The sequence below is a fragment of the Charadrius vociferus genome, unplaced genomic scaffold, assembly GCF_000708025.1.
Source record: "Charadrius vociferus isolate BGI_N301 unplaced genomic scaffold, ASM70802v2 scaffold34, whole genome shotgun sequence".
In the NCBI taxonomy this organism is placed as follows: domain Eukaryota; kingdom Metazoa; phylum Chordata; class Aves; order Charadriiformes; family Charadriidae; genus Charadrius; species Charadrius vociferus.
The window spans coordinates 903112-918698 of NW_009647989.1; the positions used below are offsets into that span (position 1 = coordinate 903112).

The 15587-nt window shown below is 38.2% G+C and overlaps 1 protein-coding gene across 1 annotated transcript in view; it reads left to right on the forward strand.

Moving 5' to 3' along the window:
• GPHN (gephyrin) overlaps positions 1 to 15587 on the forward strand; it is a 215333-nt gene that overhangs the window by 170001 nt on the left and 29745 nt on the right. Inside the window, exons 12-16 of the mRNA XM_009883501.1 lie at positions 672 to 764; positions 4140 to 4195; positions 9069 to 9188; positions 13478 to 13536; positions 13767 to 13920. Coding sequence (XP_009881803.1) covers positions 672 to 764; positions 4140 to 4195; positions 9069 to 9188; positions 13478 to 13536; positions 13767 to 13920 — 482 coding nt within the window. The remainder of the gene's footprint in view (positions 1 to 671; positions 765 to 4139; positions 4196 to 9068; positions 9189 to 13477; positions 13537 to 13766; positions 13921 to 15587) is intronic.

Here is a 15587-nt window from a genome sequence, read left to right on the forward strand (position 1 = left end):
GAGTATGTTTGAAACAGCTATTAAAATGTTTAGAACTATAACAGAGTAAATTTACGTAAATAATCCTGACACTTATGTGCACTCACCTTCCATTAAGCAGAAATGCTCTCAGCAATTAGGCAAAGCTAATCTAGTGCAAAACTTCTTTGTCAATTTAGGGAAACTTGTCCATCGTTACTGTTTATGTTGAGTCCTCTGGGCTCAATCCATCACCTCACCTTTTGCACACAGGATCCACTTTGGAAATGTTATTTTAAAACCTTTTAAAAAAAGAACAAATATTTTTTTAATTTTAAATACAGGAAAGCATGTATTTTTAAGAGATTTCAGGAGAAAAACTTGTCCTGAAGAAACAAATACATGTTTTTTTCTGTCTGATCCTATATCAGAGCTATTACCTCTGGGTTTGGATACTTGACATTCAGATCTACTGTCACCAATTTCACCATAACCAGGAGCACAGACTTACTGAACAAATCTTTCATCAGTACTTTCAGACTCCAATCTTTTTTCATTTATGTAGAGGCAGAAATCAAAAACCCAAGAGATCTATTCATGTCACATACACATAAAGTTCATCCATCAGAGCGCACTGCTGTTCACTTTTTTTTCCCTTTCACTAGCTGTAACAATGACATGGAGTGTGGTCTTTTCTGTTTTCTCTTTTCTAGATGGAATGGGCCGAGTCCTTGCTCAAGATGTATATGCAAAAGATAATCTACCACCATTTCCAGCATCAGTAAAAGACGGCTACGCTGTGAGAGGTAAACAGTGGCTTTGTAGACATGCAGTACAGTGTCTGTAAAACCACTTCATAACCTGTTAGTTCGCCTATTTTGTATCCAACAGTTGTTATTTTGGTTGAGACTTGATTCAGATCATTGCTGAAGTCACAGTTATGTAGAATGCAGCTGTCTTGAAGGAAGACCATAAAGTTGGATTCATATCTTTTAAGTGGATACATATGTACACAAGCAAATGTACATCCACTTGTGCTCATAGACACGCACTTGTGTTGCTAGTTAGTTTCTTGGAAACATAAAGAATTCAGGAGGGTAACAGAACATCTGTTCCTGAATGACAGATTCTTCTTCTATTTCTCTGTTGTTGATTTAATCAGGAATTTCTTACATATCTGTTACTTTGTTGAACTGTCACAGATCCAGCATCCTATTTGTGAATTATTTTATGATTGTATTAAAGAATTTTCAAAAGTGTGCTCTTGTGGAGGCACCTCAAAAAAGAACTCATTTTTACTTTGAAAATACTGCAGTTGCTGTGTACAAATAAAATGAGTAGTGTGACTTTACATAGCAAGCAGTAAGTGGTTTCCCAAGAGACCTGAGTCCCTCCTCTGCTTTACCACAAGTGCTGCATGATTTTGAGCAAGTTGCTTCTCTGTGCATCAGTTTGTCCCTTTGTAAAGTATTCACCTCAGATATCTGTGGAGGAAAATGAAAATATGTATGATTGAACACTATACTGGTAGTGATTTCATTGTGGTAGCGGTTGAATCATCGTAACACCATGTTGAAATTTGGACACAATAGCCAACTTTCTTCTGGGGACATTAAAATATCTTTTTTTGTTACTGGAAGCTGAAACAATGGAAAGCAACTGTCCATTAAATAGACTGTGTGCAAACCCAGGCAATGGGTGTAGTGCAAAAGCTTCCTTAAGGATTTGATATAAAAATAAAATTCCAGGTCTGCAACATGAGTTTGACTGCAGCTGTCTGTCGTCTGTGTGTGTGAGAGGCAGGCAGACCAACATGACCAGTAATAGTGGCAAAGGAGTGCAGACATAGCCAGAGAAATACAGGTAATATAACGCTGAGAAAAGCTGAGAGGGGAAACTGAGCAGGATGCTGACTGACAAGGACCTGGGGATTAAGCAAATGCTGTCTTGCAACCTGGTTGCTACAAGGTAAGGGAAGGCACAAGTACAATCTTAGTAAACACACAGAATGAGCAGAATGATCGTCAATGCTGTCTTCAACAATTTATGTCAGAACCAACACACAAGACTGTAATTTTGGTGGTAGATTCAATAGAGTAACACTAAGGTATTTGAATGTATCCAGAGGAGAGCAACAAAGCTGGTGCAAGAGCTAGAAGGAATGAATGTCCTTTGAGGATCGGCTAAGGACTTTGGGCTCATCTAGTTTGGAGAAAAGGAGGCTGAGGGGCCACCGCCTTGCTCTCTACAGCTTCCTGAGGAGGGGAAGTGGAGAGGGAGGTGCTGACCTCTTCTCCCTGATACCCAGTGAGAGGACGCGTGGGAATGGTTCGAAGTTGCGGCAGGGGAAGTTTAGACTGGACATTAGGAAGCATTTCTTTACCAAGAGTGTGGTCAAACACTGGAAAAAGCTTCCTGCCCCAAGCCTGTCGGTGTTTAAGAGGCATTTGCTTAATAATTTGCTTTAACTTTTGGTCAGCTCTGAACTCCTCAGGCAGTTGGACTAGATGATCGTTGTAGGTCCCTTCCAACTGAAATATTCCATTCCATTCCATTCCATTCCATTCCATTCTATTCTAATTGTTCTTGTAGACCTGTTGTCTCAGGATATGAGGAACAAAGCTTGTTGGCAGAGATAATATTGACTACATTAACAGAGATTTTTTACAAAAAAATAAAGGATTAGCTTTCAGTCACATAAACCTGTCTGCCCAAAACCTTGCCCACCTTTTTCAAGATGTATCAGTTGTACATCACCTATAAACTTTGTCTCCATATCATTATTGGTGGGGGAATAAAATGTAATTCAGTAGTATTTTATCAGGTTTAAAATAATTTAGCTATTAGGGAATTTTTTCTCTGCTTTTGCTGGATCATCCAAGTGCATTTTTTTCACTGAAGGTCTGAAAACTGTATTCAGTAATATTATATGCATTATTCAAAGACAAGTAGTTGAAGAGTTCTTTTCCACTTTCTTATTTTAGAGTTTGTTCTAAAGCTCATAGATTAGGCTGTTTTGTAGGCTTTTAAACTTAAGTTAATCATTAATCTTCAAACATGACTAAGTACCATAGATCATCATCTGCAGAGTTGTAGCTGATGTATAAGTACAAATTGATAAATCGTTGTACAGACTGAATGGGCATCCTTCCTGAAAGCAGTTCTTCTCAATACAATAAGGTTACCTAGCTGTATATTCAGGTGTTTCGAAATGAAACAGAAGATATTAAGATAAAGGTTGTCACTGATTAGACTTCATTTCTGGGAAGTCACCTTTTGACAATTACAGATTTTAAATTAATATAAAGACATATTTAAATGTGATCACATGAACCCAGTTTGTCTGAACATTTTCGACAGCACGCCTGCTGCGCTTGGACTGGCAGGGTTGCTTGTGCTCCATACATGCTTTACACCATGTTAGAGCCTCTAATACTTTCGCAACTTGCCAAAATACCTTTGAGGCAGGCAGAAGCTTAAACTTCATTAGTGATGGTGCCTTTGTTGTCCCTGTAAAAGTACAGATTTGGCTAAATTAGAAATTCTGGAGACTTTCAGGTTGTTAAATCAATGATCTCTGACTTGTAATTTTCAGGATGGCTTCAGTGAAATGTATAAGGTAACTAGTTCAGTACTACCTCCTAAAACTATAAAAAGGAACAGAACCCAGACATCTAATATGGCACCTAGTACTCTTCAGAAAATGCCAAACCTGTATGGTCAGCTACACAGACTGTAACCACTGCACTTGTGCACATTTTCCTCCAAAGGCAGAGACAGAATCTAGAAATGTCAATATGCCATTGTTGTCTAGAAAAAGGTACATAATGGACTTTAAAAACATGTGGTTCCCCTATGTTAGTTTCACATAGGAAGAGATTTGCTCATGGTGGACAATTTTATAAAAATAATCAATGAACACTCTCAAATCTTTGTTATTAATGTAGTTCCTCCTAATCTCCTTCTACTTGATCCCATGTTGCCTGAAAAATTCCAGTTAAAAGTACTGTAGAACCTGTCATTTTCAAAATAATAAACACAATTGAAAAGGACCAAAAATGTAAAATATTTGCAAAACTTCTATAACATTTGTCATGCTGACACTGAAGAACTGAATCTTAGATAATTCTTTGGTTCTCCTGTTCTTAATTTCTAATGCCATTGTTTGTCTGTTTTAACAGCTGCTGATGGCCCAGGAGATCGATTCATCATAGGGGAATCCCAGGCTGGTGAGCAGGTGAGCACAATTTCTTTTCTCTTTTTTTTTAATGTATTTTTTTGTAAGATATTGCTTTGTATTTTTACAATCGTTGCCAGTGCTCCAAAACTCAATATTCTTGGAGGTGGCGTGAAGTAGGACACAGCTGTACCTCGCCTCCTGCTATGTGCCTTGGGACATGATTTCAGAAAGTGAGGTCGTGCAGTTACGTAAGGAACTAACAAGGATATCCCAAAATACTTCGGAGCACTGCGCTGACATGTCCATAGGAGTGCATACTGTAATGTTCTGCCCTAGTACAGTGTCAGAGGACATAAGGTTTCTAGTGGCATTGCAATTCATAAACAGAGACAAGCAAGATTTAACCCTTTCATGCTGACAAATTTTAAAAGGGATGTCACCCTAATAACTGTTTCCACAAGCTGCTTGCGTATTTCACACTGATACCTGCAAAACGAAGTGTAATAATTTTGTATGAATCCTTTAAAGGTAGATTAGATGAGAACAATCTTGAGGAAGCCTGGCAGCAACCCCGTTAGCGGTATTGCTCCTCTTCTGTTTGTTAAATCAAACGAGTGTTTGTGCACCTTAGCAGATGCGTCGATTGTGTTTAAGAGCAAGTCGGGGCAGCGGCAATTCATGACTTGCTGTGCTGTGCTGTATAACTACTCATGAATCAACGCTGTTTAGGATTTGCTCTTAAACTCCAGAGTCCATTTGATAAAGTTCCTTCTCTTTTCAGGAGAGCATGGGTTAATCCAAAGTGTTTCTCCAGCTGTCTCAAGTCCCAGTATATAATTCTGTGTATTGTATGTGAAATGATGCAGAAATGGAATAAGTAACAGGCAAAACAAAAGAATGATCGGGTTTAATGAGGATTTTACAGTGTGGCCATTTTGACTGCTAAACAAAAAAGTCTCAAATAAAATAGATGCATTTCAAAAGTTGTTTCAGGTTTTAGAAGTATTACCAGTTGCAGGATTGTTCTGTTTTTTTTTTTAAATGGAGTTGAACTCCCTCTAAATGTATAATAGACATTTAATTTGGCTAACCATGATAGATACAGAGAACTATGAAAATAATATTTGCTGTAGTTCTCATCCATCATCATGAATTATACTTTGGTATAATAGATATCTTCTCAACTGATATTCACGTGAACCTAGATTAATGAATCCATTATACAAAATATGTAAAATTACTTTAAATACTAAAAAAAAGTAAACTAATGAATTTCATCTGCCTTGCATTTTTAGCCCTTCTGTCTGTATTTTCAAGCATTAGTCCAAACTCCGAAAGACTGACAACTATTTCTACAACCCTTTTTATGGTCCCTATAACATAGTAAGAACCAGCAGAGCAACCTGCTGAATTATCACTCCTATCATTATTCATCTGTCAGCAATGTTATCATTTTGCCAGTTAAAAAATATCACAGCACAGCAGTGCTTAAAAACACTACTGTTGAAGCTGTGTCTAATGGGGAGGACTGCCCACAGGTCTACAGGGTTTCAGCGTCCTACAAAGGGGAGCTTGCCTCCCTCCTACAAAATGCAAGAGTTCACAAATGTCTCTCTGCAGGGACAGTCTGTCCTCCTGGATTAATGGGAATGGGAAACCTCTCTGGCAAGGAAGAAAAATTGGGTGGGAGGAGGCACGCAGAGAGAGAGTAATTCTGGAAATACCGGTGGCGAGTTAGAAAAATGAGTCTGTTGACCTCTGAATAATTGGTCAAAGTTTTTTTCTCGGGCCAACACATCTTCAGGTTCATCTCCTTCCCAAGAAATTATTTATAGCCTTGGAAGGCTCCTCAGTCTCATTTCACCCTTCAGTCACTCTCAGCAGCAACATTCTGCTTTTCATGTTACAGGCCAATTAACAGAATGATTCACAGCAGGGAGTTCAAAATAGGTTTAGATTTGGCTCCTCTAGAGGAAGAAAATGGGACTGAGGTTGCAGAGAGGCCATATAGCCAAGTTGGACATTTCTGTATCAATTTTTAAATTGCGCATTATTTTATTATTTCCATTTCCAGATGGTCCCCTTTATGTTATGTTAACAACCATTTTTTATTTTGTACTGAAGAAAACTTTTGGACACCATCCTGCTTTGAGGGGTGAGGGCACATTGGGCATAGTACTCACGAGCCATCCACATGGCCTCTGTGTGAAAAACTCCAGCCGTGGGGAGCAATTATTTTCTTCCTTGCATAGCTGGAGCTTAGCATTTCCTGGAAGACTTTCTAAAGACGTTTGTAAGAGACACTGTGACTGACCAGCTGTAACGTAGCATGGAAAACAGACATTTTTCACCTTTCCATTAGCTTGGGCCTTTTTACAGAAGGGAGCGTGGGTCATTGTAAATCACACAGGAGAACTGTAATCATGTGCAAGAGAAAATACCTGAGATGGGGGCTGTGCTCGATAGACTGTTTCTGGGTTTTGTTCAGTCACTAACATTAAATAGATGTATCAGTGGTAAAGGCAAAGGACAGAACCCAGTACTGCCCTATTCCAGGTACGTGTGAGATCTCAAAGGCCTTTAAAAGAGCTTCTGTGAAATTGTTGTACGTTAATATGCTTTCTGAGAAGGAATAATTTCTTTATCTTCATAGTCTGTAGCATAGAAGAACACAGCCCTGGAGGTTCACACACAAATCTGGTGGTTGACTTTTCTTCTTAAAGTTAATCTGATCAAATTCTCAAAGGACAAAAAGGAAAATATATGAGCAATGAATTCTAAAAGCAATTGTTATTGTGTCATAAATTTGTTTAAATGCTTCATATCATTACACCTCAAAAAATTAACTCATCTAGTAATAAACTCCAAAAGCATAGATAGTTACAGTGCATTTTATCACCATAAGCACTGATTTCCATCAGTCCTAGACATTTTGTATTTTTTGTGGTTCTTGAGGCCCAAAAAATGCATTTTAAGTGGAGAGTTTTTTTTAATGCAATACATTTTTCCTCAAAAAATTGTCACTAAAGACATCAGTACTTTAGTAAGTTCAAATCAATATTACCTATTTGTAATGTGTCTACAGACTATATCTACAACAATATGTAAAAGAGCTCCCATAATCCAAGGCATAAGGTTTACCTTTTGCAACATTCGTTTTCAGAAAAATCAAAATAACACACTAGACAAGATTATTTTCGCTTTTAAGCATCTTCAATATAAATGGCAGCATCTCAGCTATTCATCCACAGCTCCTTGCATAGTCTGTGGTGAGAAATAAATACCGCTTTTTTTAAAAAAGTATTGTTAGGTTATGGTTTAGATACCTACTTTAGGATAACATGAATCTTGCCCTAAAAACACACTAACCATGACATATGGCAAGTGTGATCTTTATTTTAGTTTATTTTAGCATTTTATTTATATTCTTCTTAAAGGATGTTAGATTTCTGTTACCCTTAGAAAAGTGTCAGGATTCAGTCAATTCCAGGCTCAGTTGTTGTTTGGGATACGTAGGTCAGTGGGATGCTGTGGTAAACCCAGTACAAACCATTTCCAGCCTCTCCCTGGGGCTTCTGTCCCAATGAGCAGCCTTTGAAATACACACATTTCAAAGTAATACTCACATTTCAGAGGTTGTGACAATGCTGAAATGGAGTAGAAGAGCAGGCAAGGCACAGCTGAGATGTTGGCTACCGGTCTAGAATTTGCAGATGTCTACCAGCCTCCAGTCAAAAGTCAAGAGTAAATGACTGCTGGGCGGGAGCAGGTAATAGTGCTTGGGGAGGACTGCTTCCAGGTCTGTAGGTTGCTATCAACTAAGTGGTAATCACAGTCTCAGAAGTCCTGGACATATTCCAATGCTGCATATAGAATATAGAGTCAATCTGCACATGAATTGAGTGTGACACGTGCAGAATGTGTTGGTCTGATCACAGCTGTGTAGATCCACGTGTAACATGTAACACACGCTCACTAACAGCCTAAATAAGTTGGCCTTACGGAAGTGCTGCAGGGAGGAAACACTCATATTCCAGCAATGAAATGTCAGTCATCGTACCAACTTCTTTTAGTTGCGTTTTTTTTAGAAAGATTTTTCTTTTACTTATTTATTTCTTAAGTGGTTACGGTCAAATTACAATTTGACTCTGGATTTTGAAAAATGCGTATTAAAATAGGCTGCCTGGTGAGAAATTTTATGGAAACTGCTGCCACTTGTTTTATCACATTGTCCTGATATGTTTCTATTCTTTGTATTACTTCTGCTGAAACTTTGTAACATTCTGTGACTTTACATAATTGTAGAATATTATCAGTTTCAGGCTTTGCTAAACTGACCCTCACAACGAGAGACAGTCTATGTGAACTAGTGTTGAGCTGTCTGTCAGTATGAGGAAATCTACTTAAAAATGAAGCAGCTGGTTACATTCCTTTAATTACAAGCTGCTGGTTTTCCATATATAGTGTGCTGTTAAAACAGAACAGAATAAAAATTCAACCAAACCAAAGCAAGGAAATTTCAACCAGAAATTTCAACCAACTCTGCAAAAATATTTATGTACAGAGAACTACTAGGTTTTTACTCATGTAAGTTTCTAGAAGGTCACTGTTATATTTCTGAGCCAGTCATTTTTCTAAGCCAACCAGAGTATCAGTATATTGCTTTTCCTGAAAGTTATTCTTGTGATAGAAATCTAAGGGGAAAAATCTGAAGCCACCTAACATGTGACCATATAAAAAAAGCCAGATCTGAAGCAATGACCTAATGCTCTTTAAATACATTGGAGTTATACCTGTTGATAGCACTAGCAGTATATCGAGAGTCATGCCACAAATAAGAACTTTAGTCTTTCAGATTGCTTCCATCAAGTTCAAATGGTTTGAGGTTTTTCTTTTCTAGTAAATTAATTTTTGTTTGTTTATTTTTCAGCCAACTCAGACTGTGATGCCTGGTCAGGTAATGCGCGTTACAACCGGTGCTCCAATTCCATGTGGTGCTGATGCAGTGGTGCAAGTGGAAGATACAGAGCTCATCAGGGAATCAGACGATGTGAGTCACAAGTTAAAAGTCATTTTTCTTTCATGTGCAGCAGAAAATGGCTCATGATACAATCCTGTAAATATGAAAGGTAGTCCTACAGAAAAGCTTCTGTTATCTCAGAAGTTTGAGGACTTTCACATCAGTTCCTAGTGGCAATTCTATTCACTCTTTCAGGCTGTGATAACAGTACCACAGACCTACGTGTCCTGACATTGATTTTTCATCACAGTTGTTGAATGCTGGCACCAAAGTATTTGGGAGCATGATTGAGTTTAAGGCAAATGCCTCCTGGAGATCCATAAATACCGTCCAATTTGAGTGCCTATTGTAATGACATTTTAAAACGCAGAGTAGTGGCAATCAGACATTATATTTCTTTCTTTTCTACTGAGTTCACATTTAACAGTAGAGCAGTCGTCTTCATATTTCAGGATCGTTCTGAAACTCAGCAAGATGAGGACTTTAAAAGTTCTCCTAAACTCACCAAGTAAGAAGGAGAAAAGTTTTCTTAACATATCTGTTGATCCCAGAATAATACATTGAAATATTACAGTGCAGTATTACTGCTGATGTAACTAAAGCTGAATATGATTTTCTGTGAGAAAGTGAACTGTTTTAAGTGCTGCAAAAATCCATGGGATGACTTGGATTATTTTGAACTGTGCTATGAAGATGGTTCTGTATTATCAGAGTTGGTCTCGTTTCAGCAAAGGTCAATTAGGTGGATTTTGGAGAATACGCAATAAATGCATGTTTAGAATAAGGGGGTTTATTATGCAACAGCAGAAGTAAGTGCCCCCCAAAATTTTTTAAACCACAGCTAAGTTTCTTCAATAGACCTCTGTGCTCCTTTAAAATGAGAAAATGACTGAATTTAAGACCTCTGAAAACCAGGAAATGGATAAGGTGCATATTACCCCAGAACATGGTCTTAAGTCTGTTTAATTTGAACAGATTTTCCAGCATACATATAAATCATATTAGCACTCTAGCTTACAGATGCTGTGAAATGCCACGGGAAAAATGAGTACTGTAGTACTGATTCTGTACACACAGTTGTCTTAACAAAGTAATATGTGGTTTTTGATGAAGCACAGGAGCTGTCTGTAGACAGTTGTATCCCAAACAGTCCATCTTAGACTTCCTAAATATTGTTGTCTCTTCCTTTGTGTTCAGAGACTTCCTTCTGAATCATTACCTTCACTTACCCAGCTGTGATTTCAGGACACCATCGTCATGTTTTCCATCATCTGACAGATTTTAAGGCAAGAAGATACATCTCTTATTGACACAACTTCCAAGTTCAGTTTTGGAATGAAGTGTGTGCATGGTTCTCTGCTCAAATCAGCCTTTGCTCCTCTGCTGCTGTTCTGACAAGCTGTTCCACTTCCCCATAGCTCTATGCTATCGTTGCGATTGCAGCTGGGGTGTAAGCAGATGAATTCTAGTGTTCAAAGCTGACGAAGACAGCAAAAATGGAAACATACTCTCATGATCCTTTCTCATGCCTTATTACTGTAAACGCATAGATTTTTACATCTGATGAAGTCAGCAAGCTGTGTAGGCTGGCCTTCTCCCTAACAGAGAATTTATTGAGTCAGTCCTGCTTTGAGGTTACAGATGTGTATGTGTAGATTATATCTTCCCTTAAAATACACCATTGCCTTCACTGCTTGTTAATCATTCCATTAGCCTTACTGAGCAAGTTTTCTGTGACTATTGTCTACCTCATCATGACAGGACTATCACATTTCAGAGCAACATACATGATAACCTGTTGTTTTGTACTTCTTCGGATAACTGTCCTCCTGGATTGCACCTTTTCTGTGCATGTTCTCCTCTGCATGTGAGAACAGATTATTTGGCCATGTGTTTAAACTCCGAATTTTCTAGCAAATGGTCAGCGACCTTCAGCTTCCTTTTCCTGCCTATACGTGTGAAGTAGAATTCTTCAGTTTCTACTTGTCCTTGAATATGCCACTCTGCAAATTTTGTATGTAAATAATTAGTATAGTTTAATTAAAATGTTATTTTTATCTCCTTTTTCATGCCTGGGTGGCTACGTATTTCAAGAATATTTTTCTTCTTAGGGCTGGGGTATAACTGAAATGAAATCTCTAACATCTGAAATATGTTAATCTGAAGAGACAGAGAGTACTTTTGAAAAGAGCTCCTTGACCTCTAGTTGTGGGAGCGGTACTTAAATATCATAGCAAGCGTTCCCCAGATGACTGTAGAAGTCACAGACCTGAAAGGAATTACGTCTATCCAGCAGGAAGAAAAATTCTCATCAGCTTGCCAAATGCACAGTCATTGAAAAACTGATCCTTGCGAAAACATGTCTAAACCCTTTTCATTTTGAGGTTTTAGGTCACCTTGTAGGAAAAAGGAGACCAATGTGATCAGCCAAAGCATGTCAAGATCCTATGTCAAGACCAAGCATCAGTGTATCAGTATGGATGCTGGTTGTTACCACCATCACACTAAACCACTCAGGCAATAGTTCAAAATGTATTAGTACGCAGCAAGAAGAATGCTGCCTGATACATGCCAAATGGATGATGTTCTCAGCATAATGCCATACCTCCCTGCCAGCTCTGCCTCTAGCCACCTTGAATTATGTTGTATTCCTAAAGTATTCTGGGATATCCATTGGTTCCATAAATAACGATCTCTACACATCACCATGTTGTCCACCGTCACACTTTCCACAGTGCTTTTCAAACCTGGGATTACCAAATTCCTCAAAAGCCTTTTTTTTCTTGTTTCCCCTCATCCAGGAGTCCTAAATACAACCTTGTCTATTACTCAAAGGTATCACTGGCACTCCTCTGGATCCTCTAGAAAATTCCTAGCAATCTTTAAATGTTACCAAATATATCTATAAAATTCAAATCTTCACGAGTGGCCAGCCATCCCCAGAGTGTCATAAAAATGAAATAGTTCTTAGACTAACTGTTGCCCCAGATTTTCATTACAAGCCTCAAGTGTCTTTTACAGCTTCACGTGGGGACAAGGGAGATAAAAGGACATCCTGGGCACCAGCACAGCCATTTTGGACACTAGCAGCCAAAAATAGTCTCTCCTCTTATGCCAGAGGAGCAGGTATAAAAGAAACAGAATTTGCCATTAGCAGCATAATTTGAGAATACTGTGATAAAGTAAGAAATCTTTTTTTTCAGGGTTGATGTTTTTGTTCTTCATTTCCTGGTTTTCAGGGGTTTAAATTTATCCGTTTTCACAGTAGGTAAATAGAATCACAATCTGTAACAACACGTTCATTAACTTTAACTTTGGGGCCTTTAGTTTAAAGCACTTAGTTTGAACTCAGAAAATGCAATCCGTATCACCTTTAAGAAAAGAGCCAAGTCCTAGTGTCCTATACAGCGCTATCATTCCTGTAAGAATCCCAAATGACAATGATGTGCCTTGTTTGTCTTGTAATATTAGTGTCTGATTTATAACTTTGAGGTGCTTAAAGTATGAAGTACTACATGATAACGTAAAAACAAAATCTGTTCCCGTCTAAGTGTAGATTTAGTGGTACTGACAGGCTGTCACTATCTCAAGGCTGAGTGGATATATCACCAACCCACTTGCACGGCTTATAACTTAAATACAGGTCATGTGCCATTTATTGGCATTGAATGAATCACCAAACCATTGAAATTCTGCAGAAGTAAACACAAATATTAAAGTAGGCATTGGACTTTTCAGGCCGCTGTCTCTTGTTCACAGTAAATAAACATGATGAATAAGCCTCTTTCTGATTTGTACAAAGGTCTCAAGTAGGAGTTTCCACTACAAGAATCACCATGAAAATCCTGAAACGGTTGGAGCATACAGCTTCTTCCCACCTTTCTGTGGATGTAGTGGCATATTGTCTGTCAGACTAATGCTCTTTTTGACATGCCATCTTTGAAATTGTTCGAGCAGATCAAGTTGGCTGAGAGCAGTAGAAAGAATCCACTCGGTACACCAGATCAACAGACAAACATAGGACGTAGCATAGGACAGATATATAAGCACAGGGATCATAAAAAGAGAAAGGTAAAACTCCGTTTTCAAAACTCCTTCCCTGGTGAGTTCATCAAAAAGAGAATTTCTTATAAAGCTGTTCAGTTTTAGCACACAGTGTATTACAAACTTGACACACAGATCAGGAGAATGATGGTGCTTAAACCATATGGTCTCAGTGTAATGAATACTGTAAGCTGTGTAGAATTCTGAGAAATTAAAACCGGTTAATATTTTTTTAATAGCCCAGCTAACCATATTTAATCTCCTTGGTTTTGTAGGGCACTGAAGAACTAGAGGTTCGAATCCTGGTGCAGGCTCGACCAGGCCAAGATATCAGGTCTGTAAAGAGGCTACTTATAAACAGTACAATATCTCTGTAAGGAATAGAAGAGTTGGTGATTTTTATAGTCATTGTTTGACCATAGGTAGTACTGACATTTTGACAATCTGACTAATGAACATCCCTGGACACTCCTTACCTGGAGCAGGACCAATCAAGGAAAGATATTTTCAATCTCATTCTGGTTTTCTTTCATTATTTTTTTTTTTCTGTGCTATGATTTTCAGACCTATAGGACATGACATTAAAAGAGGTGAATGTGTGCTGGCTAAAGGAACCCACATGGGTCCATCAGAGATTGGTCTCTTAGCAACTGTTGGAGTAACCGAAGTAGAAGTTAACAAGTTTCCAGTGGTTGCAGTCATGTCAACAGGGAATGAGGTAAGAAAAGTATGTTTAGAATCAGTGTCTGAATTACTATATCTTCTTCAGGACAGGTATAGTGTTTCAGATAGTGACTTCCACCTTATTCCCAAGTAGACTCACTTTTTGATCTGCAACTCATGCTGACATGGGATATTTTTGTGACTGATCGGCCCGTAATCAGCTGCTTGTGTTTTCTCCCTTGAAGGCTCTTTCATAAGCCTTACTCACTGTCTTTGCCAAAATTTTGGTAATGTATCCAACCATGTGCCAGCTGCTTTCCTCTTGCCAGCAAGAGGATATCCTGTGGGATAGTCAGGGTTGTAATTCATACTGCCAGTCATGACTGGAAGAGTAATTTCTTCTGAGCAGCACTCCTCTGAAGCTATAGTGCAAATGGCAGGTAACTGAGTAGTACTACCAAATCCCTTGTAGTAGTATTGTGCCTTAGTATTTTTTTTATTAGTAGCATATGTTGAAATCCAGACAGTCTTCTGTTGGTAGAACTCCAGACCAGCTTCTCTTAGTTACATCAGAAAAAGCGGGTTCAAGATTAATTTAATTTACTAATTTTACATATATTGTGGGTTGACCCTGGCCAGCAACTAAGCACTCACACTGTTGCTCATTCATTCCCTCCTGCAGCGGGACAGAGAGAGAGTAGGAAGAGCAAAAGCAAAAGAACTTGTGGGTTGAGATAAAGTCGGTTTGAAGTTTAAAGACAGCATGAAGTTTCACCTATAATTTTAACTGTCCTTTGAGACAAACTTTTTGAAGTCCAGACACAGACATAAACCCAATAGCTGTATTCTCGTACAGCTTGAATCTGTTGAATTTTGAAAGATTTTGAAAACTTGGTGGTGTCCTTACAACTTCCACAACCCCAGTGAAGGTTATTCTGTGACTGCGGGGTACTGTGGGTGGCTGAGGACAGCCTTGCTGGGACAGAATCTTCCCAGATTTTGTAACATAGACGGGGTCTGTCGTGGAGGAAACATACCACTAACGGAAGAACAAATCTAAAGTGCTACAAGGATTACAGGTGATAATTTTCTGAACAGTGTTTTCTGTATGACTCGTTGTTTTTCCATGTCATTAAAGGGTCTTTTACTGATGTGGGCACTGTCTTTTGTATCATGTGTTAAACAAGATCCTGCACAGTGGATTTCTTAATCATCCCATGGAAATCTTCACAGAAATAGAGCTGCTAGCCAAAGCATAAAATTTAGCCATGCTCCACTTTTGTTTTTTCTTACCTTCTTACTATCTAACACTATTGCTGTAATTTTGACAGATAAATTGTTGTTGTTATTATTGTTGTTGTTATTATTGTTATTCTTATGATTAACCTCCTGACAATAATGTGTTGTCCTTATGTTTCCTACAAAAGAATTCCTAATATATGTAAAATATGTGTTTACATATGTACGTATTGTAGTTTAACTTCCAAAATATGTAACACATGTAAGGCGATTGCCATGGTGCTATCTTGAGAGAAAGGTTTTCTTCCAGAACACTAACTGATACAAGAACCAAGCTTTAAGCTTCTGTCTATTATTCCAGTACAGACTGTAGTATTTAAAAAACATCTTTATTGGTAAGTAGGCAATGAACTTCAAAATTTCTTTTAATACCTTTAAATCTGGTTAGCAACATCAATGAGGTTTATTTAAAACTATTTAAAT